The sequence below is a fragment of the Corvus kubaryi genome, unplaced genomic scaffold (genome assembly GCF_017639235.1).
Source record: "Corvus kubaryi isolate FWS band 111438036 unplaced genomic scaffold, C.kubaryi_AGA036_p1.0 split3-73, whole genome shotgun sequence".
Lineage (NCBI taxonomy): Eukaryota > Metazoa > Chordata > Aves > Passeriformes > Corvidae > Corvus > Corvus kubaryi.
Window position 1 is genome coordinate 33,728,382 of NW_024582091.1, and position 27,330 is coordinate 33,755,711.

Here is a 27,330-nt window from a genome sequence, read left to right on the forward strand (position 1 = left end):
GAAATTATTAAAAATCTGAGAGAGTTTTCTTGTTTAAGGCCCCAGGCAAAGTATCATGGCCCTATTACTTCACAGAAATTGCCATGTTAAAATATCCAAATAAAAAGACAGAAATATATCTGAAGCTAAATATTTGTATCCTGGAAATTCAAAAGGGTCTTAAATAACTTATCAACTAAAAGTGGTCATGAAAAACTACTAAAGTACGATTATAAAGGAAAGCGATCAAAGCCATGTATTTTAAAAACAGTTGTCATAGCAATTCCACTACCTTTCAAATTGCTTTGGAATTAATTTGAATACAACAACTAGTTTATTCCTAAGGTGTTAATTAGAGAAAAGTAATATTTTGTTAACAAAAACACCTGGCAAAATTTGGATTTGTTTTTAAAAATTGTAATATAATTTGTATTCTGATTATGGAATTTCAAATTTTAGAGATTTTTTGCAGAAGTAAGGAAGTTTCCCTGTTGAAATATATATATATGTGTTTGTGTATATACTTTGTAATACCTAAATTAGCACCTTAAAACAAATGTCAGCTAAATATTGCTTGTCTAAAAAAAATTGTTAAAAACAAACTAACAAAAAAACCCAAACCCAACCTACAAATGTCATCATCCCTCCTTTTTCTGCCAAACATATATTACGACTACTACACAGGTATATTTTCAAACAACTACGGTGCAGCATACTATCTAGCTTCTCACATGTACATGGGAAGGGGAAAAGAAAAACTAGTGGCCAAAATCCACTAAAAATTGGGAACAGCAAATTCTCTTTAACAGATAGGCTCACCTGAGTTACCTAACATCCAGTAATATTCAGAGCTAATCTAAAAGGCTAAATTATCTTTTTAAAACAGGTACAAAAAATATTCACACAAAAAAGAAATTTTTTAAAAGAACAGATGAGATAAATTAGATGAGGCATGCATAGTTATCAACTGATAAAAATAGAAGAGGAAAGTAATTAATAACAATATCTATATTAAATATTTACAATAGGATGCTGTTATTCACATATAGTGGTACTTACATCCCTGTACAGCCAAATCTACAGCCCAAACCAAAGTCAGATGTGAAAGAAAGCACAACAATGTCAGTGAGTACTAGGACGTAGAACAAGGAAAGTGTACATTTGTTCTTAATAAAAGAAAGCTTTCAATAATTTTGTAGCATAACATGCAATAATTTCACATAGAGAAGATGGCAAATTGAGAGGGAGAAAGCTGTGCATTCCACTCACATCTATGTAGTTGGCATTAATGTAATCTGAAGATGGATCATCTTCAACAGGTTGCAAAATCACCCTGGAGTGGTCATCTGTAAAAACCAAGTGGTTACGGAGCCTTTTTGAAGTGTGATTTTTAAGTAAGATATTAATGGTAAGTCATCTAGAAAACCAAAATCACCTGTCATAAGTGCCTCAAAATTTACAATCCTTAAATACGCAGTGTTTACACAGAATTACAAAGAACCATTTTGTCTGAGGTCTGCAATTACTTCAAAAAACATTCACTACGTTTCATTAAGTGTAGCTGAAAGGTATTGGCATTGTTACATGTGGTTAAAAAGACACAAAGAAGCCAGGTTACTTGCTCAAAGTCCCTTTCAACATCAGCTCCACTGCTGGTAATCTAGAAAACCAAAAATGCTGATTACTCTTTCCTCACTTCCAACCCAAGCCTGCTCAAGTTCATATTGAGACATTAATGAAATCAAGACAAAGGAGTTAGCAATGCACTTGGGATTCGATGAAGAGGTAACTCTTCAGGGACTTGTCCGGCACCGTGATTCCTGCATGTTCAATTGCAAGGGTCAAACAATACAAGTTGCGAATAAACAGAATCAGCGTCCAAATGAGTGCCAGTTTGTTGCCCGTATATGCTTACCACAGCTTGCACAACAGAGATGCAAATGCGAAATTCAGTCTGAGTTATAAAAGGAAGAAAGTTGAACTGTGAAGAACAACAACAACAACAACAACAAAAAAAGCTGAAAAAGGCACTGTCCTGCTTCTCCACTGCAGGTATTAAGCAGCTGTGCCACCGGAGACTTGCAAAGGAAGAGAGAGCACGGCCCGAGTAACACACGAGTAGAGCTATCGCTCAAACCGAGGACACCGATACTCACATGCTATAATGTTTCCATAGCGGTTCTTTGTTCTGTTTTGATCCTTCTTAGCGACATCCCAAGAAGCTGACTGCCCCTCAAAGAAACTCTATAAATAAAAATGTTCCGAAAGAAAACATTCTGACCATTAATTTATCTCCAAAAATAACAGCTTAAAAGAACTGCCCCACCAAAAAGTAAGTTCAGCTTTGCTCGCCTGCCCTGGTCACCCAGGCAGTACCATGGTACAGAAATATCTAGAGAAGAAGGGAGCCTCTCTCCCTCTGACTGCTACCGGTAAATAGGCAACTCACTGAGGAACTCCAGAGGGATTTCAAATCCTGTAATTGCCGGAAGGCTAAACTTGCTTCTACATTCTTGCTATGGAGGAATGACAGTAAGCTGAGAAAGCACAGAGAGACTGATCACTCTTCTTACAAGACAGTGTAATACACAGCCTGTTTACTACAGCATTACATTGCTTTCCACATATTATTTAGTAAAACAGCTTTCCTTCCTACAGAGCCATCAGGAACTCTCCTCTGTCAATGTTCATTGTTCTAGTTGCCTTTCATCATATCCCTCCCTCTAGCCACTAGCAAAATTATTCTACATTTTTGAATTCTTAAGAGTTTGATCTCTCACTACTGATAGAAGCAGCTTTTATTTCTCCTTGGCTTTCTCTTCATTGCCCGTAGATATTTTACAGCTGTTGTAGGTCTATGCTACTCCTTCCTTCCAGATGTTCTCTTAATCCTGGGTAAGTTCTCTCCAGAAAATACACAGTAGCCATGGAATCAGAACTTTAATGCACAGTCAGAAGCCCAAAGCAGGGAATAGATGTCATGTATAGCGATAGAAGAAGTAGCAAGCAGGAAAACTCCTGATATGGCATCAGGGACCACCCTCCCCCCCAGCAGTGGCTAACACTTGGGCTTAGCCTTGAAGTTAGGCAGAGCATAACAAAGCAAGTAAAAGAGAGGAAAAGAGCATAATATTCTTTTAAAAACCACACATTTATTTATTCCAGTTCTTATGTTTACAGTAGAGACAGCTGCAGAAAGGAGAGAAGGTTGAAAACTGTGTCAGAAGAGATTACTTACTCAGAGAAAACTCATTGTAAACCTAGCTGTATTTTGAGCAAACTTGGCAGTCCCACTCCCATCTTTACTCTGTGTCCTGCCTGATATTCTAATCCCAAAGAATCACAACAGATTCAGAGACCAGAAGCGAAATGAATCTGTGCTCATCTTCTACCTCCAGTGCTGGGAATTTCTTGCTTCCATTTTAACAATAAAGTTGTAAGTAGACATGCTCAGGCAGGTTTAATTAGAACTTCAAGATGTTACTACTCTTATCATATCTTTACTGCTTCTCAGCTGGAGTTATGTCCCGGTATTGCCCTACTGAGATGCTAAAATAAATCAGGAGAGTGCTTCCAGTCAATGTTTCTTGCAAAACCAGGCAGGTTAAACTCTTTACTTTAACCTAATCCAGGAGATCTGCACTAAAAATAGCTCACATAACTAATTATAGCATTTCCACTAAAGAGCAGCAACAAAAGAGTGGCAACTTCTTACAATATGTTAAAAAGATTCTTTTTATACCCTAGGGAACACACAGGGATTTTCTACCAGGCAGTTGCAAAGGCTCAAACCACTGGACTCCATTTACTACTTCACTTTTGGGTTACATATATAAGAATCTTATGCCTGTTAATCTGTTTTTCACTTAAGCCCATGACATTTGGTTCCATCCTTTTGCAGTACAATGCAAACAAAAGGCTGCCCATTTCAAAGGGATTTTTCCTAGCAAAGCCCCACCACTGGAGATCTCACCTCATACTCCTCTTTAAATCCATAGCTGTCAGAGGTCTTCATTAGGTTAATATGCTGCAGGAGATCAGCCACCCTGATGGCAGGGTGCAGCTGCCCAGTCTGGTACGGGGATTCTGTGCCTTCGCAGAGATAACGAGGGACATCCAGGAGTCGGCTGGACTCTGCTGTTGCACTGTGATTTTCATCTGTATTCACAAGAAATTGGTGCATTACGTACCCACAGAGCAGTAACACCTGCTGCTATACATATTGATACCTATTTTGAACCTCTTCCTTCAAAAACATCTCTAATTTCTGAGAAGGCAAAGCACTTACTCTCCAGCACATGAATACTGTGAAGCACATAAAAGAATTTAACAGCAAACACATACAAAATTTTGCAGTCCTTCATCCAGCAATAAAGATGTCTGAGGGGCATTTTATTTGAAGCTACAAAACTTCATGACATTAATGTACTTGGAAACTCCAGACTCTATCAACCAAAGTAACTTTTTAAGGGCTAATATGTATCAGTAGCAATATTATACCTTAAACAATAAATTAGAATAATTCCATAGTGGTATAAGCACGTAATTTGTCTAAAGCCAACAAAGAGTGAATTGAGAACCCAGTAAAAAAGAGAAGCAATTATGCCACCACTTCAGAACACCACCTCCACTTAGGAAGATGAATCAGCACTACAGAGTGGTCATTTTAAGTCAGGTCTTTTAGTAGAAAAATGAAACTTGAGTTGAGTGTGCTAATTTCAGTCACAATTTTTGCCCTGTATAAGCAAAGAAGTTTCTTGTAATGCTCTGTGCTACACCGATTCTCATATCAAAACCAAATGTCAAAGCTGCATGACGTGATCACATTTTGTCAATCCCTTCTGTGAAATAGTTATTTTATTCAAATTATTAATTATCAGATCAAATGAATCTGCACAGGAAGAAAAATTCTAATCTAAGTAGCTATTGGAATGAGAAGTGGGTAGTCAACCCCTCCTAAACTTCTTTGAAATCAGTTTACCGTTTTCCTTGCAAAGGATCCAGATTAGGAGACAAAACACTCTGGGAAAAAAATGAATGCCCCAAGGGTTGAATTTTGTACAATTACACCACAATGCAAACACCATTAATGCCTTCTGAAATTAAATCTCCTGAGAAATCCAACTCTTCAAAATTAGCACCCAAGTTGCTAATTTCAGTACATTTATGCCTCACTAACCTGCCTAACAATATGAGTGACATGCAGCAGTCACTTTTTATTGTAGTGTTACCCCTACTAAATTACACACATTTCAAACCACCTCAGGATTTGTAGTTCTCCCCATTCCTCACAGAATACTTACCAGTAATAGGCACTTTAACCCATTGAAGCAGCAAAAAACAATGAGTGAACAGAACATGAGAAATTTATTTCAGGACTATATTAGAAAATGGCTAAAAGAAAGCGACATTCAAAGTTGTTAAATCTTCACAATATGTAACAATGAAAGCCGTTTAAAAAATATAAGGGCCACATTATTATACTATCAGTGTAATAATAGGGACTTGGGAAAAGCAAAATTGTCATACTAACTTAGTGCTAATGTACACAGAATGGAGAGCAGCATTAATAACTGATACATGAAGAAAAAGAAAACTAGCATAGCTACAAAGTAGTAAGAGTTTCATATAAAAAAACATGTGCTATGATTTAGAACCCATAAAATATTCCTTTTCTCTAAATAAGGCAGAAGAAAACTGTTTTGTCATGCTGGGCCGAACAAAGGCTATATGAAAATGGAGTAGGCCAAATTATGCAGTTCCAAAGAACAAGATTACAGGTACCCAGCCTCTACTACATGGTGTGCCCAAAAGTTTGTACACTTCTCTCCACTATTTCAGTCCACTCAATGAAAAATATTATCTCTTCCAGCTATCAATGGTTTGCTTATAGGAAGAGATTATCATGCCCAGAATAGAATTACTAGCAAATGGAAATGCAGACAGGAACTATTAAGCTGTTCTTCAGTTAGTTCCTTGCCCTTGGTATTCACAGCTGTCTGTAACTGTGCCTACCACAGCAGCAAATACCATGGCAGTATGGGAAGGTACCTCACAGGATCAGAATTCAACGTTCTCTTGATTATTTGGGAGACAATGTGAAAATCAACAAGGTGAATTGAATGGTGAATGCAACAATAGTGTGTGTTGGAAAGGGAAGTGAAATATATAACTGCAGAATGGAGTCATAGACTGGAAAATGATAACTGTGATTTTACAGATAACTCAATGCAAGTCAGTAACGTGAGCACAATAAAAAGGAGAAAATACAGTTCATTTAGCAGAAACAGTAAAAGTGGGGCATTGGGGTACCTATTCCACTCAGCTCAGCTTTAAGACTTCTTCCAAGAACTGTGCCTGATTTGGGGCACTGCAATTTAAAATTCAGCCTATGACTTGGAAAGTTGGAAAGCATTCAGAGGAAAATAATGACAACAAATTTAGAAAACATCAGCTACAAGTGAAATGATGGGGTTAAACTCAACTAAAAGAGAAATAATTGAGGACACAAGAGCCTTTTAATGTGTAAAAGACTGTTTTGAAAGGACAGAAATGTGCCAGTTTTCCATATTTTCTAGGAGTCTCTCAAAAGGAAATGGCTCAATCCACAGCAATGAAGATTTAGTCTAGATAAGCCTAGTTAGGAAAAACTAGGGGTGAGCATTAATAATACTTAGTAGTAACAGTTAGTAGTAATTAATACTCAAAAATTGACCTTTGGGTCCCAAATAATACTAATATGAATTGGAATTTATTTTTACTAAGAAGGACTGAGGCACTGGAACATTCCAGTGCAAGAGCAAAACTGCTACAGATTTTTAAAACATAATGAGACGATTTCCATAAAGAATCTGTATTATATGTATAATGTCCGTCTTCAAAGCAGTGAAGGGATTTAATTGCCCCCAGGTCCCTTTAAGCTTTACTTCTAGGAATCTAATTTTCAACTTGTCTACATTCACATCCACTTCCTGATATTTGTCTTTTATCCTAAAATGACCTCAGCAACTGACTGAAACCCAATACTGCACATTGTGTTTATCCAACCGAAAATGTGAGTATAAATTATATCTTTATCTTATTAAAAAAAAAAAAAAAACCAACACTAAAACCTGCATTCAGTGTTAGATGCAGCATTGACATAGGCAGTCTGTCCATTTCAATGTATGTTCTTCTTGTTAAAGTAAGTATAAAGCTGAAAAATTTACTAGTTATTGCCAACTAAATTATGTAATTAATACAAGTATACAGAAGTACCTGCTCAGAACATGCAAAGAAAGTTGTTGTTTCCTCTTAGATATTCTGAAAGTTTTTCCCTTTTCTATTTTTCTTCTCATTCTCTTTACTTAGAAAATTGAGCTTTGGGTGCCAAAAAATGCTAATGTGGACCTGCATTTTATTTGTAAAGATATCTTAATAGAGCTCTAGTTTCACATATCAGTTTATTGGAACTCAGTTTCAAAGCTCTGGGGAGAAAAATTTTAGTATTTTCCATTTACATATTTCCTCATTTACTCTTCAGTTAGCAGTGGCTAGGAATAACTTCTTAATGAGTATATAAAATAATTTTTATTCTGAAATTGTTGTCAGTTGTCTGAATTGATGAACTGAGAGTAGAATTATTTTCTGGCAACAGCATAGTTTTACATAAAACAAGCTGTTTCAACGTTCAACCATGCAAGGAGACAAAACTCATGCAGGAATGGATAATGATGGACTAGGGTCCTCACCTAACACAGCTGTCGGCACAAGTGGATCATTGGGCACTGTAGGAAAACAAAGCCCATGAAGAAATACATTACCCTTAATTTATGTATTTTTAAGAATAAAAACAATATACTTCAGAGTATAACCAAGTGTTAACTAAACTCCATTAATTTTATTACAAGAGAAAACCAGAACAAATACAGTTCCAGAAAGCATCCTGAATAAAAGAGGAATGAAAGGCAGTGATTTCACACTTCAGAAATGTAATGATCAGAGCAAAGAGATCCTTACTGAAATGAAATAAAGAAGACATTGCATGCAATTTAGTTTTTGAAAGGGCTCCTCCTTCACTATTGTTTTTTCACTTCACAATAAAGGTTCACTTTCATAGAACTCACTTCTTTCCTTTTAAACCTATCCTCTCATGTAATAGTTGAATAGCTAATCTCAAAATAAAATGGTATTTCTATAAAGTTTTCCAGGTAATTAAAAAAAATTATATACATTCTTACTGTTAATAGCTTTTTTAATGTGCAGTACCAAAGAGATTGCTCATAATGAGTACAGGAATATCACAGATACACAGATGCAGATGTCTGAATAAAATTCATAGAATTTTATCTTTCATTATCACAAGAACCATGCAGAGATAAATGCACTGTTTCGGACAGAAATGGCAGAATCCAGAATTTGTTTTTGTTCCAGTCTGGAACAAAAAATTATAATTTCAACGTGTCTGTGACAGAATTAAGCTCCAGTTCTCAAACAATCTGCCTGAAAAGTTCGTTACTTTCAGGAAACCCTGAAAGCTTGGAACACTCGTATTAGCACAGACAATGGTCAGGAGAAACAAATCCTCCAATACACAAAAAATCACATACCTAGGATGCTAGAAATCGGTGATGTTGGACTTCTTTGCCAACCAACCAGGACAGCTGTGGTGGCTGGAGCTCATGGCCTTGGCATCATATCAGTCCATCTGAAAGGCTGCCTGTGTGCCTGGCAGCCCTGGCTCACTAATAGCCATGTAAATTCCTGATGAATACTTAGCCTGGGATCCACCATCACAGTCCATATCAAAATGTCTCTGCAATCCTGCCTCCACAAATTTCAATGCCAATAAGACATCAAACTTTGGAGACTTTTCAAACTGTTCCAGCCAAAACTGTGTAGAAAAACCACCAGGCTGATACTAAACTCCCATTTATAATTGGTTATGAGACACTTAAAATGTTAGCATTTTGCAGTTTGGTAAGCTTCAATAAACCAAGGAACAAACCCTACTCCAAAACCCATTTCCCTTAAAACAACCAGGAAAGATCTTAAGAGCCTTAAGGGATGTATTTTGCTCAAGCATGGTAAGCAGTATTGGAGACAAGAAGGGATATGGAGTGCCATTCCCAGAAGATGGCACTTCAGAAGCAGCTCAGGCAGCTCAGATCTATTTAAAGCCAAGCCACAAGTCCATGGAGCTGTGCGAAGCCCAGGTTCCTACCAGCTCCATGGCAGAACTGTATCCCTTTGTAAATTATACACTAGTTTTGAAATATTCAGTCTGCCAGTGGAGTATCTTGCTTTTGGCAAGGTATAGAGCAGATGCTGGGAGGCAAGAGTGCTGAACAGTGGCAGCTATAACCCTTAACAGTCAGAAGCCCAAACTTTTTCAAAACCAGACAGTTGGCATCTCTATAAAATATGAATACAAATATAGAACAAATTTGCAGATATATTAATAAGCTTGTTCCTAAACTTCACAAACAGCAATAAAAATTGTCAATGTTTCCTTCTGTTGTAATGTCCTTGCTGCCAAAAAAATAGAAATTAATTTGGACCTCATATTATTATTTTTCATGACAGACACGGTGTTATGCAGTAATATTTTATGTGCTGGCATTAAACAGCCTCATGAGGGAAAACGCAATTTCAAGTTTTAACTGAGTTATTCTAGAATAAGTATAATACTTTCCCTAAAACAAATATCATTGCATAGTGAAAGCACATGCAAATATTTAATTAAATAACTTCCCGCATTCCAATAAGGATAACACACAAATATCCCTACTCAGCCTTTTGCTTTACCAGTGTTCCTGGAAAAGCTGGAGCTCAAAACAATTTTCCTTAACAGCAGAATTGTTTTCTGCGTTTCCATATTCACATACTCTCTGGAGTATCTATCACTCTCTACTTACATCTGGGGCTGAAGTTATGAGAGTCCATAAATGTGATTGACAGGGGATCCTCTGCATGCAGAGTGCTCTGGTCGGCGTAACTCCTGTCCATGGCATTCACCATGTGGGTCATCTCCTGGCGGGTGGTTCCCATGGCATCCTTGCGCTTCTTTGCAAGTTTGCTGCCCAGCCAAAAAAAAACAAAACGTAAACTACCTTAATATTTGATGAACATTTGTGTCTACAGTAATCATTCTCTATAATCCTGAGTGACTGAAAAGTTTGACTTATTTCCCTTTGTACAATTTTTTCAGCATGTAATTGGTAAAACTGTGCACCCTGCTATGAAACAGTCATGGTCTTGTGTTTTCTGTACACACACAAAAATGCTGTAAGCACAGAAGTGCTTACTTCTGTAGCCTGGTAGTAATTTTTTTTCCTGTGGAGTAATTACACTAATATAAACAAATTAGAGAATATAATTACATTTTAACTGAAATGACAAATAAGAAGCATCTGTGCATGCAGTTTTATCAACCATCTCCATTTAAATATCTGTTTTGATTTTATAAATGGATAATTCATTCCCCTTGCTTGCCTTGTTGGGAAAAAGAGTCATGTAACCTTCTAAATTACTTTGTTAGTCAAAAAACCTATGAAGTAACAAAAGAAACATAATTATTCAATACATATTTATATTACGTTTTATGTAAAAGGTTGTGCTGCCCGTTCAATATACAAGATACAAGAGAATACCACACTATGTTCCTGATACTGAACTTTGGTTCTTTGAAAAACAAAACCACCCTCATCATTCTACCCTTTCATGCAGTTTGGGAACATCGCAATCTTGACATTAACAGTCTTACACTCTGTATCACAGTTAAAGACCAACCTAATCTGTACAACTAAACCCCTCAAATTAACAGCCAATGCTCTTAAAGTACACATTTCAGAAATATCTCTCAATTCCCCCCTTTTGATAAAGAACTGGAAGTGATTTTCACTGTCTCCAGGAGTCAGATGGAAGAAGGTAATATATTTTAATTATAACTTAAAGCCTACAGCACTTAAAGCATATATCTCAAGTAGCAGGAACTATGCAGAGCAGCATGAGGTGCACCTTGGTTCTGCAGAAACCTGTAACATGCATTACACTGTTCTGAAATCTCCCTGTTTTCAGCTGAAACCATGACTACAATACAACAGATAACAGACCTGTTTAGTTGGATAAATCTGACACCACATGGGAGAGACACAATCACTTAAGACACTGAGTTCTTGAAAATGTATATTTAAAACACTGCTTATCTTCATAAGCTTTTTCTGCACAGAATACCATCAAATGCTCTGGTAATTGTTTAGACAGTGTTTATCTTACATTTCTCTTGACTAAAAGGACTGCCAACTTTAAATATGCCATTCACATTCTAAGAGCAGACAAGGATAATATTAGACACTTATTACATATTAGAATACTAGATACTAGGAAGATATTCCTTGCTATCAAGGTGGTGAGACATTGACACTAGTTGCCCAAAGAGGTTGTGGACTTCCCCTCTCTGGACATTTTCAAGGCCATGCTGGATGGGGCTCTGGGGAATCTGATCTGGTGGAAGATGTCCCTGCCCACAGCAGGGGGCTTGGAAGTAGATGATCTTTAGGGTCCATTCCAACACAAAAAATTCTGGGATTCTATGAAGACTATTAGTGCAAATTATCCATCCATTTACTTGTTGAGTCCTGGGAATGTTCACCAGAAAGGACCTACACTGTTCTCTAGGGCAAAAGTACTTCATGCTTGTGCATATTTAAGAAAAAGTCATAGGGCTGTTTCTTAAGTAAAGAGTCTTGGTTCATGATGAGGGACCACAATGTAGAATATGGATGGACAAAGCCCTCCTGTGAATAATATATTCTTCCGCCAATCAGACTCATGTCCTTATTTTGTCACATTTCCCACAACCCCTCCCCCCTTCTTTTTCTCCATCTACGGATGGAATAGTTGGAAAATTACCACTCAGTAACATTCTCGCTACAAAAATCCCAAAGGTGGTCTATAAACCTATCATTTTTTTCATCAAACTATTGTTTGATGGAGTTCTGTAGCAGTTGTTAAATGAAAAAAAAAAAAAAAAATGTTGAATGTCCCCCCTAAAATGCTTTATTTTATACATTTACTCCACACATTCCTTTCCACTTAAGAGGAGCTGGTTTAAATGACACTCTGGTTGAACAAATGAAGACCATAAGAACTTCCAAGAGTGAAACTGCTTGAGCTTTATAACTGGTTCCCAATAGTATCAAAGCCTTCACAAAACTAGCATTTCTAGTTCAAAGTCGTTTTTTAAGTTTCAAAGCCTTTCAAATAGTCTCTGTACACTGAAGAGCACCTTTTCCTAACAGAAACAGAACAAAAAGACTATTACATCTCATCTCTCGACGATATTAAGTTTTTCTTTGAAGCATCACTTTGTAACAAAACCTGCTAGCTAAGCTAAATAAATCAACAGCTATTAAGGCTTTCATGTTATTAGCTTATTACAGTAGCTACTTTCTAATTCTTAGGCTCTGTTTCAATGCCTAAAAAGGCCTATTGTGTTGTATTACTGCAACCCAAAGCTGCTGGGAAGTGGGAGGACAGCTTTATTGTTCAACAGCTCCTGGCTCCCTTGCAGTTTGATGACTTCTTTTTCCTTTCCTTTCCTTTTTTTTCCTTCCCTCACTCAGCTAAAGGCACATGCAATCTATGCTTCGTGATAGTTAGGCGAATCATTAGGTTAAAGGACTTGAAGCTGACAGAAAGTGTAAATGATTCTCATTATCTGCTAAAGGATTCAGTTGGATGAATCTGCACAGGTGGGTGTTACAGTGGTTGGAGGGGAAATGTGCTTCATCATAGGATGAAACTGTGTGGTTAATTATCTTGAGTTGAAGCAATTGTTATTTAACAAGGAAATTATAATTTGTCACAATACATCAGAGAATGGCAGTTACCTAAACTAGCTTATCTTTTTTTTTAAGTTTGTTTAAAGAAGTCCACTAATTTTGCCTAAAAATGTGGAAGAGCATCATTATCGGACACCACCACTTCATCAAAGCACTCAAGTGCATGCCTAGAACTCCTCTGAAGTCAAGGGCTTTGTGCATTTATTTAAAATGAAGGAGGTGTGTAACTGCTTGCTCAATCACAGACAAAACTGTCACAGTCCTCACAAAAACTCATTTGGTCAACAAGTATAAAAAAAGTCAGTTTTTCTTCAGTGAAGCAAAACTTTATACAAACCAATGCCATAAAATAAGATCCACACTTAAAGATGTGTATGCAAAGCACCTCAAAAGCAAAAGAGGCAGACCATAAACCATTTATAAAAGTTTGGCATCTGCCTACAACCTGCACAGGAGAGGCGGTGCACAAGATCACTCCTGAACTGACACTTGAAGAAAGTTCAGTTTGTGATTTACAGGCACAGTTCACTAACTAGGAAATGGGAAAAGAGCTTTTTTCCTCAGTCTGATGTGTTGCTGTGAACCATAATGCAAATTAAATTATGATTATAATAAACTAAAATTATAGTTAAGGAAAAATCTGTAGCAAAAGCTAAAGTCTCAATATACAGTCAGAAATACAATATCCCTTTAAAAAAAAGAAACAACAGGGTAAGAATAAAAGGAACAATGATACAAGCAATTTTTCAAGCCTGAGAACAACAAAAAGTAACAATCAATAGGACTTTGGAAAAATTATAGAGACTGTTTTTCTTTTTTAAAAAGGGATACTGCATCTTTAAAACACGTAAAATAGTACGTCACCCATATTCTACTTACAGATAGTAGGAGTAAGAATAGTAGCTCCTCCTGGCAAGCAAATCACAGACAGTGGAAAAAGAGAAGCAATGGTGAATGAAAAGCGTGACTCTGTCACATCCAATAAAGCAGAGAAATGTGCGTTTAAAAAAAAGTTGAAAAATTCATGTTTCTTTGGTTAGCATTTCAACTTGCTCATGCACAAACTAGCCTTACTTTGCCATGCAGTTAAAAACAAACAAAAAAAAAACCAAAACCAAAAAACCCCTAGCGTATAAAAATGATTTGTTTTTTTAGAAAGACCACTTGAGAAAATTACATGCTGAGATTTCACTAATTGCCAAATATTTTGAAAATTAAATGGATTGTGTAATTTCAACATGCAGTTCAGCATAATATAATGATTACCGCCTAGATGTCATGACAAATGAACAGCTGTGTACAAATCTTGTGCAGCAGATATGCTTTTTACTTTTCCATCACAAAAAATAAAGGTTCCATTATAAATACATTTAATCAGAAAACAATTTCTTGTCATTCCCATTAACATCTTTATCAGTACACAGTTGTATACATATATGTTTGTATGCGTAGTATGTGTAGCTATATGAGTACACACATTTTAAAGAAAACTGCACATTTCCAGCAGACATGTGTGTACTGGCATATACACCACACATTTCCTGGATGCAAACATATGCTTTCTATTTTAAAATCTTACAATTGGAAATGCCGATGTAGACATGCTAAGCGTCAAAAATATGGAAGGTAAACAAATGGAAGGAAATGAAGGACATTTGGAAATAGTCCAACAATGATTTCGAAAATAAAAATGGCATTGCTTGTTAAAGATGCAGTATCCCTTTTCTTAGCTGGTTTGATTACTCCAGTAAAAGTCTGTAAAAGCTGTTAAGAGCTTCATTCAGGAAAACTTCAAACCAATTTGTATAAAATGATCAGGCAAAGTCTAAAACATCTCAAGCTCATGAACAAAACTGCTTAGTACTCCATTTTTCAATAAAATGTAATGCTGCATTTAATCAGTTTGAGATAGTGGTGGCTGTGCATACAACTTAATAAACTAATAAAAATGCAGAAACCATTGTTTTATTGACTTTTCCATCTAAAAAGCTGTGGTCAATTCAGGTACCAAAAGGGATACTACATAATGGATCACTGAATAGGTACACTACAGAGGATGATTCAGACAGATTGGTTTTCAGTCCCACCAAAACTAAGTGAAGTGTGTTTTTGTATATGTGAATGTGTCAGAGTTTTTAAAGCTGTTTCTGGCTTCATGATATGAATTGCCCTGATTCACTAGATGGACTGATTTAACTCAGGAACAGTTTTCCTATGCCTTTTCTAAGAGACTTGACTAAAGCTGGTATTAAATAAGTGCCCATTTTCACTAAAGGCAGAGGGGGAGAAGAATGACACACCTACAACATACGCAATAGCCAACCAATTAAACTATCATGATGAAAAATTGCCAAACATTAAAGATTCATTAAGCAGGTTAATTTCTCACCTATTTAGAATACAAAATAGTACAGGAGTTTAGAAATATTATGTGCTTAAAGTGATGATAATTCCTAAAAGGATATTGCCTTCACAGGTTCAGAGGAGGGAAGGGGGCAAAAGTGGAAATTTAAAAATATCACTTCACAGATATAATTAACTGACTTTGGTCAAACAATTCAATAGTGAAAATTTGAGCCTAAAAGGACTCTGAAAGGAAGAGGCAAAAAGGATAGGAAAAATAAACACATGGATTTGTTTGTTTGTTTGTTACTTGCAAAACTAGTCAATCACATCTGGAAGTGACTGACACTGTAGTGTTAGATGGTCTCTCTCTCACACACAAACACACATGCACACACAGAATTTTCTATTAAACGTAAGGGGACCACTGTAACACGCACTAAGATCATACTTCCCAGCACATACCTTGCTACAAAGCTACAATATAGAGATTTCCTCCTAAAAGCTGAAAAACAACTTATTTTTTTGTTTTTCAAAAGTTGTGTAAATAAAGAATACTGGTATGTCTTTTTAGCATATGATAAGTTGGACGTTTTGCATATGTGTTAATTCTCAACCACAGAGGTAAACAACAGAGAAAAGTAAAAGCACTTTTGGGAAAAATCACATATGTAGCTAACTAACACAGAACACTATAAGCATACCTAATGTTTCTAATGCAGACGTTTCTTCTCCAAGTTATATATCTCCAGGGATAATTGTAAAAAGGCAATAAATTAAAAAAATCTAATGCAAACCAGTAATTATAACATAGAGAATGATCTTAATCTTTAAAATTAATAGCAAGCTGCATTTCAGAGGAATATACGCAACAATTACAAAAATACTTTTTATTATAACTCCTGCAAAAGGCAAGGGAACGCAACGCACACACCATGGGAAGGCAAAGGGCTCGTTCTATCCAAGAGAAACCAGCTTGTGCCACGTGAAGGGGACCCGCCAGGGAGGGAGTGCACAGAGAGAGAGGAATTAGTTTCTGTACTATAACTACGGAATTACAGGGACATATTATGGAATTTTAAGCCGGGTGAAAAGACTTGCAACTACTGGGAAGGCTAGGCTTTGAAACACTGACCAAGCAATAGGATAGCACAAGTTACTACAGGGAGGAGGATTGGGATGCAGGGTTAGCATTGAACAGTGCCAGAAGATGGCGATATTGCTTACTGTCTAAGAAAGCACTGAAAAAAATGTAAGTTCACTCAAATTAATACACTTTTAAACAATTGCATGCACTAAGGACTCACTAGATAATTTTACAGTGATGTGGTATGTCTTTTAAGAAAAAACTCCAGGTTTACAAGAGCATAAATAGAGGTATAAAATTACATTATTTTGCAAGCTGGGTAACATACAGATACAAATAACTCATTAGAACTGCATAGAGAAAATAATATTAAGTGGTTAAAGCATGAAAGGTGTATTAATAATAAGTTACTATTTTTTCTTTGCTTTAAAAAATAAAAAAGGCTCCATGAATTTCAATTCCACCCACTTTAATATTCTGTACATTCTTCCATCTCCAACTTAAAAACCCTTGGAAATAAATAGGTATGAGAAAATGTATAGTTATCAGATTTTAAATATAAAGAAATCCTCTCTTTAAAGACATCCTAAGAATCACAGCAAAACCAAAAGAAAACACAAAGAACTAGTCCAAAAACCAGTGTGACCTACCAGTCCTAAAACTTTTTTTCTAAAGACCTGTAAAAAACACCCTTTTTTATTGTTTGATAGGGAGGGGAGAAAAAAAAGATCAATCAGCACAGATAATTTTCTTACCTTTTTTTGACGATCAATATGACAACAAGGAGAAGTAGGATGAATACCAGAATTCCAGCACTTATTCCTGCTATTTTCACCACTCGATCTGTTTGTTTAGCTGGATCCGGAATCACCTCAGGTTCTTCTGTTGCTGCTGCTAAATGAATCAAAAATAGAAGTTACTTAAATGTGTAAGCATGAGAGACAAGGAAATAATTTTTGGTGATAATTTTCAAATATGTGTGTGTCAATACAATTTGACTACAAACAGTAGTCAAAATATAGACAGAGGCATCACGTGTTTAAACATCTACACATATGTACATAGACACAGTATAAACTTAACAGAACCATAGAATAAGCATAGTTGAAATGGACCTACAAGGATAATCAAGTCCAACTCCTGGTCCTGCACAGCACCATCCCCAAAAGTCACACCATGTGCCTCAGAGCATTGTCCAAATAATTGAACTCTGTTAGGCTTGGTGTTGTGACCACTTCCCTGGGGAGCCTGTTCCAGTGCCCAACCACTGTCTGGGTGAAGAATCTTTTACTAATACCCAACCTAAACCTCCCCGGACACAACTCCAGGCCATTCCCTCAGGTCCTGTCAGTGGGCACCCCAGAGCAGAGATCAGTGCCTGCCCCTCCTCTTCCCCTCACAAGGAAGTTGTAACTTCAATGAGGTGTCCCCTCAGCCTCCTCTTCTCCAGCCTGAAGAGACCAAGTGACCTCAGCTGCTCCTCATGTGGCTTCTTCTCAAGGCCCTTCACCATCTTTGTTGCCCTCCTTGCAAAAGCAAGTATATGTGTATATATACAGGTGAATAAATACATATGTATATATACACCTCCACACATGCAGAAGTGTTTATGCACCTGGATTTCCAAATAAGTTACAGCATTAAAAAGCAGAAGACAAAGGAGAGACAATCCATCAACTTACCACCATTACCTTATTTCATGATATTTTTTCAGATATTAAATATGGAATATTTAACACTGAATAGTAAGAAAACATTAACACACAAATAGTAAAACACTTTTTTCCAAGCCACAATCTGAACCCTAAGCTGCAGTGCTTCTCCATCCAGTTTCAGTCCACCTTTGGACATTAATTCACCTTACAGCATCTGGTCTGAGATCTGCATTCTACTGGGAATTTTGATTCTCTAAATAAGGTCATCCACAAAGTCAAGCCTAAAGTCAGCAGGAGTTTTATTTCTGTTTATAGGCCCTGGAAAAAAACCCACAAACCAGTGTTCTACAGAGAGATGAAACCACTGTGTAACACAGCTGAGTAGGCTGAGGCTACAGGTTACAGCAGAGAGAAAAATAGAATATACAGGAAAGTGCAAAGCAATTCAGTCTGCACCTCTTTGCATAACAGCCTGGTGTGCAACGGATCAGGGATGTGAGCTTTTCCAGCCTGGTAAAAATACAAAAAATATAAATAGGTTTCAGCCAGGGGTAAAATCCCATGAGATGTTTACTTGTAGAATAGAAAATGGTTTCCAGTTCTCTAGTTCCTGCTTTCTAAGGCTGTGGCCTTTCCTCCACTCACTGGCATGAAGGGGTCCATGTGCTTGCTCTCCCTCTGGCCCTTCTTCTCTCACTCTCCACCCAGTGTGCAGCAGATGCCACTTAAACTCTCCCCTAGCAGCAGCTTCACGTGGAATAGTTACAAACTGTTGGTATCGTCATGCCTATGTCATTACGCAGAAAGTGTCCTTTAGTCTGAAACTAGGATGCTTCTCAACAGATCACCAAAAGCAGCAGAATGAAAACCAAGGTGAAGTCATAAGAGAGAAAGGCTACTGCTCCCTTGAAAATCTATTCCTGTCAGAAAGCCAATGCAGTCATTATCAGGGATAATTGTATCTAACACTTTCTGGGTTTAACCATATTACACAGATCATTTCTATTCAGATTCCATGTGCAGGAACCCATAGGACCTTTCGAGGGAAGGATAATGCTGTTGTTTAAAATTTCTCTTTATTACTTGTTTCTGTAACCTTCATCTCAGCAGTATTTGAACCATGTAGTAACAACTTACCCTCAGAAAAACCTTCTGAGTTAGGAACATACTCTCTTCCAGACACCCACATGAGAGGTAGACAGACAGTGAGAGATCCGGCAGTGCTTTAATCGTAAAACTTAATCATCATCATAAGAATTCATCATTATAATCATCTCTCTCACCTACAGCTTGAACTCTGTCTACTCAGAAACACTAAATGCTTCCTTCTCTATGTAAATACACGCCTGCATGCACACTTGAATACATAACCTGTGAGGACTGAATATCTTTTGTTTGTATTGTGTGTTGTTGAGGTGTCAAGGGGTAAAAGTGGGGATCAGACAAGTGGTGTGTGCAGGTACAACACATATGAGCTAGAATTAATGTTGGATACACAAATGATGCTGTCTAACAAAGGAAATGAGGGGCATGACTTTTGAGGCAGAACTGGAAGATAAAGGTATTCAACATTCTCCATGCTTAAAATGAATCAACTCCCAGTCCAGTATTAGCTGGGCTGGATGTGACAAATGTGAATGAACGTTTGATAAGCAGTAGAGCCAAAAGGCCAATCAGTAGAGTCAAAAGACAAATCTAAGCTAAATATAAATGGCTTAATATGCCAATGGGGAAAAAAAAAATCATGTTTGCTCTATGGAGTACTGAGAAACAGCAAGGACATGGGAAGGGTAAAGAGGAAGTGTGCAGGACTGGGATAGTTGTTGTGTCTGGAATTGTACAATATGAATGCAGCTGGGCAGCTCTGACCTAGCAAAAGGAAGAAATACTCAATCTGCAAAATAACTAAGGCGAGAGCAAAGAGATTTAGCTGTGTGGATAGAGATTTAAGGTGAAGTCTCTGAGAGATTTCAAAATACAATCACAGGGATTGGATGTGACCTGGAGATGCACTTCAAAACTTGAAGGCTCAAAAATACATGCAACAGTACAGGTTTTGAGCTTTGATTGGAACAGTGGTTATTTTCAAAGGAGTACTAGTGATGAGAGAGTAAAGGAGAAAGAGTGACAGAACAGTTTCACATTTCCCTGGAGCAAGATAGGACCCTTATAATTTGATAGAGCAAGCTAAAATATACGTGTTTCCCAGAGTGATGTTTAAAATTATTTCATGGCCACACATACAGTTGTTTCATTCATAAAGGTTACTTTAGAGAAACAACCATCAACATCTCAGAAAATCTGATGGAAAGGTTACTAAGGGTGTTTACTTATTTGGCTAACTTAGGGACAGGTGTTTTATTATATTCTCTCCAGGAAATGATTGGTTTGGATCATCAGTAACTTCAAAATGAAGCTCTCTGTCAAGATTTTCGAACAGCAGTGGAAAGCCAGGAGGATATCGACTGCTTTACCATTTGTTCTTGTTTCCTCACATTAAGGTTTTTGAAGTAAGGGACAGTAACTCATTCCATGAACTTTAAGGCTACTTATGAGATAAAGCTGGTGTTCACTAGAAAGGTACCACAGAGTCCTAAATTAGTTGAGAAAAATGTCATTGAATAGTCATACATTAACCAAGCGTTTAATCAGTGCATGAGCCTCCTAAACCCAAAAAGCTAAAATCTACTGGCAAAACGATACCTGTCTCACCAATATCAGCAGAAAAGTTTCTTTGGCACTTAAATGAAGCCAGGATTATTATACATATATTTCCAGCAACAGATAATATATGCATTCTCCAGACTGCTACATTTGGGGACTATATGAAAGCAATCATAGACATAAATCATACTGTAATCTATGTGTATTGCATGCAATGATTATTTTGAGGAATCTCTTGAAGGTAGCATAGAATAATTTAATGAAACTTATGCATTTGAACGCATTTCATATTACTTGTGTTTTAACTTTGATAGCTCAAAGTGTATTGTAATAACTATGTGCAAGCTTAACCAAACATAACCAAAGAGAAAAACAGAGAAACCTTCTGTTCATATGTTGAACCTACACGTACATATAAGTGAGTGTCTCCTGGCTGCTGCTTGCACAAGGACTACAGCAGCAAGTAAACTTCTGGTTACCCTGAGAACTTGCTTTCTCTACCCTCTACAAGACAATCAGGATTTAGTTCCCTACAGAAGTGGCTCTTCTGTTAGCTGAACTGCTGGTTTTGTCAAGCAAGGTAACCCAAGTAACCAAGGCTTCACCAAGGACAATCTTGCCTAACCAACCAAGTGGTCTTCTATGATGGAGTGACTACATCAGAGGACAAGGGAAGAGTTACAGATATCATCTCTCTGGACTTCTGTAAGCCTTTGACATTGTCCATGACACGATCCTAACAGGACATCTCTAAATTGGAGAGACAATTATTCTGATAATTGGAGTTAACTACTGTATGTTTCTAAAAAGGGCAAAAATGCTCTAAATTACTTATACTTAGTTATATATACTTAGTTATAAAAACACCTGCTTTGCAAATTTTTAATGTTCGTTTTTAGTACTGTAGTCCTGCAATCCTCTTATATCTTGAACATCACACTCTATTAAAAGCTAATTTATTGATCTCAGAAAGAATCTCGTGTGGTAACAGAATGATGATCATATAAAAATGGACTCTCTATTGACTACTAATTCCTTTGGCCAGCCTGACTCTAACAGACCATTAAATAAGTGTTAATTTTTATGATGTCTTTGCCTTGCATATCACAATGTTTTCTGCATTTTGATCCTAAAAAGAACTAATCCTACAGTTTTCAACACATGCAAATTCATCTTCCATAAAATTTGCAAGAAGAGTTTCTGATCTGAAATAGAGCATTAACTACATTTTCCCCCTGTACAAAAATAGCTGCCTACACTGAAGATTTATGAGCTAGACTGGGAGGAGAGCACTGGATTTTAGCAATTTATCTAGTTCTCCTGAACTAATGAACGGTAACAACAATCATATTCCACAGTCTCACTCACAAAGTTCATAAAATAACTCGATCCAGTTATTCTGAGTCTGAACATAGCCAGTAATAGTCACCATATAAGAAGTTGTTCTCCTTGTTTTCATAGATACTAAAGGAGAATATTCAATCAGTCAACTTCCATGATCAATACCATGAAGTTCAACTGTTAACAGCACTAAATTAGACTAGCACTGCTAACTCAGGGACAATAAAACTCTAACAGTTGGTGAGGTAGGATCCATCTTTTCACAATTTCCTGATGTACCTTATTACTCTAAATTTTTTAACTGCATTTTTAATCAAACACCATGATATCCAATACCCACATCTAAAATTGAGCACATGTATAATATTTACAGTTAAGTTTTGAAGTATACTGTGGCATAAGGAATCCAGTCATGGCACATATTTCTTTACTGTCTTCTCCTTCCTTCTGTGGTTCAAAATTTACACACAGCCTTGAAAAATTCTCAGAGAATTTATGACACTCAGCACAAAATCTATTCACCTATACCTTCCCAAGAATATGGTGTAGGAATCAAGATAATGATATTCTACTCACTCATCCAAATACAATTATTCAAGCAGAAAATTCTGGTAGGATTTGGCAGGACTGTTTGCATGGTACCACTAAGAGAACAGCCAGCCTTCTAAAAGACAGCTTTAAATCAGATGTTTTGACAACATTTTTATATGCAACCTTCTCACCATATGATTTGACTCTCTTAACATTCACAGCATTTTATGCTGGGTTTCCTTTGTGTGAGCAAGGAAAGAAACTTAGTTTTATGTATGATTAAAGCTGCTATTCTATTATACTGCATTTTCTTTGAATGTTAATTTCTGTTTATGGCAGATCTTTGAATTCTCACAAACAGGTGTTATTGCTGCATAGCTTGATATTCAAAACAGCTCTGCTCAAGATAATCTGTTCTGCACTTTTGTTATGTGGCATTTGAAAACCTTTAATTAAATCCAGGAATGATATCTGAATGAGTTCAACAAGGCAACATCATGATAACATCAAATGAAACTGAAGGTAGCTCTGGACATGTCAGTCTACCAGCTGAGAAAAGGGCTTGTTGAGAAACTGACAGTCTATGACAAATATTTTCTTTAAGACTGGCCTGCCCTGTGTTTTAATCATCTGCCCAGAAAGACTGTTCTGCCTGCATCAGTCTTGTTTTGTTACTGCTTTGCTACAGTGATAATCATTGTGCAATTAAGGAAATTTTTATAAGTCTGAAATTTAATTAATAAATTCAAGTTCAGTGAGAGAAGACCCCTTTTAGCTTTATTAAAAGTTTTAAAAAAAGTCTGAGATGATTCTATTTGCTGAAAACATTTTAATGTATATTTGTAGGGATCAGGAGACAGGATGTGCAACTTTTTCTAGCAAACTACACACATGAATCGTGAGGTCTTAAAGATATCCTCACATGGGTCACTTTGGTACAGCACTACTGATTTTGCTTTCTCAAGTTGAAAGCTGAAGATATATTTAGTGGGAATCTCCACAATTATCCCTTCCCTATAGCTCCTAAAGAATTCCTCTCTTGGAGTACAGCTTCTGGGAGATGAAGGCATGCCAGAAATTCACTGGGGTTTGGATCCATTTAAGCTTTGCTTCCAGGATTCTAAATTACAGATTTTTAGGGTAGCTTTATTAGAAAGAAAAATTGCATGTGATTGTGAACACAGAGTGTGATTCCCTGAGCTGTGCTCTGAAGTGTCAGGTTCATCCCTGTCACCATGGTAACCAGGTTCCTGACTGTCCCAAGCAAGAGCATTTAACAGGCTCTGCCAGTGGAAAGGGGGATTCCAGGCACCACCAGCCTCTTCTCTGAACTTGCCCTGAAAGGGGAGGGTAGTGAGGTGATGCTTAGATTAAATCTGCTGTCTCACATTTGTGTTGCAACATAATGTGCCAAATTTATCCTCATGAGTGTCCCTCACTGGGGGAAAGGGGGAGGTGTCACCAGGTCCAGATGCTGAGCCTAACAGAAGGAGCCCTCAAGGCCCAAAATCTTTGTGATAAGTAAAGCCTTCATATGGACAAAATTAAATATGACTATGTTCTCTACGTAAGAGGTCATTGCTGCAGAAATGGATACAGACACTATTTATGGGCCCCTTCTGATTGTTTACATGCAAAACTGAAATAAATACAGCTTCAGGCTAACCTCTATTTAGTCAGGTTTGTGGTGGTGTAAGGAGCTGTAGAAGTTAAGCACAGGGAGTCCCACAGTTGGCTGTGCATACAAATATGGTATCAAGTAAACAGGTGACCACCTGCTTACACATCCTGCTTCCAGATAATGCAGAAAAATAGCCTGATATTATGCCACTGGATGCTTTTAAAATTATGAACACATAGCTTATAAATATTTATATACATTTTAATTAATTAAACAATCTAGCACAGCATATCTTATACTACCCCACAATAATGATAATGCTACCTGGAATTCCGGTATAATACATATATTTATGTATAAAAGACCAGTTCCTGAGTAGTGCTGTTAAGCCCTCTCAAATGTTGATAAATGTTGCTTTGGTAAGTAATATACAATAAAAAAAAAAAATCAAACACTTCTCTACAATTCTCCAGGACCTTCAGATCACTTCACTGATGGTACTACTTTGGTAGGAAACTCTAAGGAAAACAGAATCATGTGAACCAAGACTCTGCTGCTATAAGGGCCTGAAAAGAAAATTAATGAGGGCTCTGAGATCAGTAATGTCCATGAATTTATGACCAATTAGAAAAGAGTTTACCTTAATAGATTCAGAAGTATCAGGTGAAGAAAGTGCTGAATCTGTTTGCCTCACTAGCTGAGAAACCTTGGACATGAGCAGATGAAGAGAGCCAGAGCAAGAACAATGCTGAGGAGACAGTGTTCCTGCAACACTCTGCCCTGCTGTCCCTGGGTCACATTGAAAGGGAAAATTAGTGCCATCAATGCATTTCTACAACTTTTGCCACTAAGACATACTTCTGGAGCCCATGCACTTTGCAGGCACTTTACCATCTTTAAAACTATGGCAAGGATAGGATTTGGTTACAGGGAATTAGGATGTTCAGTGAATGTTATATATATCCACAGGTTTTAAAGCTTTTGAATTGCAAGCTGCTATCCTCATGCAAGAAAACAGCTGTTTATGCAGAAATAACTAAGTTAGCTTTAAGGGAGCTGGCTCAGTGATGCAACTGTGCCCCCAGGACACAAAAAGCTCTGGGCAAATACAGATGGCAACTGTGACAAGGCATTTTATACAGGGGTGTAAGTTGGAGTAACACTGTCAGTTTCTAGTTCAGTTGTCTTAAATGGGACAGGACACGAGATAAAAATGTGGGCTAAGGCTTCTGAAATGGCACCTCTCAAAGCAAAGAGCAAATGCCAAGGTCAGAGGAACATGGCCTGTCTCCATCTTGCAGCAGCATTGCCCAAGAGAGGGGAGACTCCTCCTGGACACAGCCCATGATGGAGTCCAGGTGGTTAAGGTGCCTTTGGAACCTTCAGCTCCAAAACACTAAGAATAAATTATGTTGTTGAGTTTTACATGTGAATAAATTTGAGTCTATTGGTTAGTCTATTTGACACCAGAAAATCCATGATGCAACCTTTTTTTCTCCTGTCCCATTCTGGACAGCCTTACCTTCAAAACAAATGACAATAAATATTTGAAAGGAATCAGGATACCATATTTCCAGGGGTCTACTACAGTATGTTTTTCAATCTTTGAAGTTCCCTTTCAGATCATAATTTCAAAATTGTCACTAACAATGCAAAGGCTGGAGATTTAGCTGAAAAAATCCTAATCTCTGTGAGAACTCAGGTTTTAGAAATCTATACGATGTTCTAAAATATAGGTTGTGGACAATATTAAGGGCTTGTTATAAAATACCAGATCTCATACTGTAACAGCTGCATATTTGAAATGTTGGAAAAATTCAGGGAAACACCTGATGTGACTTTTTTTTTTGGGAATCTGGTTAATGTTCTCTGTCTTGCCAAAAAAGAATTTCAAAATAAGGCTTTCTTGAGCCACTTGTACTTCTTTCAGTAGCCAATATGGAAGTAGAGATCTAAAAATTCAAACCAAATTTTTTCATGGCATGTGTATTAACAGATCTTGAAAAGGGTACCTAAAAAAATGGATGTATAAATACGTAATATTCATGGTCATCAGGCTGAAACAATGAAATATAAACCACTATTTCTCTCTGATTTTCTGGAAAGGGGTATTGGCTAAGAATGATCCTCTGATCTACCTGATTTAAAAATTGCTTGTTGGATGGAATGTTACCATTTCTTAAGGTCATTGTGATCACTTCCCTTATAAGCGCAATGGACCTGTTAGACCTGTTGCAGCATTATTTCCTGGGAACATATAAAAGCAGTCAGCCTCTTGCTAATGAGATAATTTGTTAAGTTAGTGTTTGGCCACATTATAAATCCATCAACTTTCAAGTTTTACTCTAAACAAACTGCCTTCAAAAACATGTGTTTTTAAAGATAAAATCTCTCTTGATGTTTTAAAATTTCAACTGCGCAAGACACCGCACTGAGAAGTTACCTGGTGTTGACAATGAGTCCTATACAGCTTGTTAGCTCAGAATTAATTCTTAAAATTACTAAAAAAAGCAATGTTTGATAACGAATATACACAATGCCTCATCTTTATGTGCCTTTCCACCAGATAGCATTTAAGAAGTTTAGCAGAGAAAGTACATTATAATGATCATTATCACTTATCTAGGCACATGACATGGTTTATGGGGAAAAATATTACTCTCAAATGTCTGAAGTTCCATTTTGCTATATTTATTGAAAATAATATTCTGTGAATAATTTCTGCTAATTTAAGCAACTATAAAATCACAAGTGAGAATTTACTGGTAGTGCAGGAATTGCAGAGTTATTGCAGACCTGCGTAATTACACTGAAAGAAGTAAGGACAGCTTGACTCTCCTCCACCAGAAAAGTGCAAACTCTCATTGTGAATGATAGCTCAAAATACAGAAATTCCCAAGATGAAAAATTTTCTTATACCAAATGTGGTGCTAATAACATTGCAGATGGAATCAAAAGACTGAGGCAAGGAGGAAGAACAGAAATCATCTTTCCTTTGTCCTTTCCAAAAAACCAAACCCACACAAATTAAAGTTTGTATAGTGCTAAATTTAGTAGCCTTTGATAGCAGTTATCAGTTGTTATGTGCCATTCAGAATGGTGGAAGGTGAAAAAATACATAGAACCCTCCAAGAAAACAAGCGGTTAATTCTTCCTTTGGAGGTAGGTCCTAGTTTTTCCGAACATGCATAGATTAAATTTTATATATAGCATATATGTATGGTTTATATATAATCTTTAATAACCCGTCTGTTATTAGTATCCCAGATTATTACTGTTATGACT

General features: G+C 36.9%; 1 protein-coding gene across 18 annotated transcripts in view; it reads right to left on the reverse strand.

Annotated features, from left to right (window-relative positions):
* The window catches only part of PTPRK (protein tyrosine phosphatase receptor type K), a 389,377-nt gene that overhangs the window by 20,296 nt on the left and 341,751 nt on the right, over positions 1 to 27,330 (reverse strand). For 2 of the 18 annotated variants that reach the window (XM_042017396.1, XM_042017399.1), the window contains exons 14-23: positions 16,989 to 17,127; positions 15,851 to 15,892; positions 13,683 to 13,712; positions 9,876 to 10,045; positions 7,710 to 7,745; positions 5,283 to 5,294; positions 3,953 to 4,137; positions 2,136 to 2,223; positions 1,249 to 1,325; positions 1,039 to 1,056 (exon numbers count right to left, since the gene is read on the reverse strand). In XM_042017396.1, coding sequence (XP_041873330.1) covers positions 1,039 to 1,056; positions 1,249 to 1,325; positions 2,136 to 2,223; positions 3,953 to 4,137; positions 5,283 to 5,294; positions 7,710 to 7,745; positions 9,876 to 10,045; positions 13,683 to 13,712; positions 15,851 to 15,892; positions 16,989 to 17,127 — 797 coding nt within the window. The remainder of the gene's footprint in view (positions 1 to 1,038; positions 1,057 to 1,248; positions 1,326 to 2,135; positions 2,224 to 3,952; positions 4,138 to 5,282; positions 5,295 to 7,709; positions 7,746 to 9,875; positions 10,046 to 13,682; positions 13,713 to 15,850; positions 15,893 to 16,988; positions 17,128 to 27,330) is intronic. The other 16 variants (XM_042017397.1, XM_042017398.1, XM_042017404.1 and 13 more) reach the window with 16 other exon arrangements.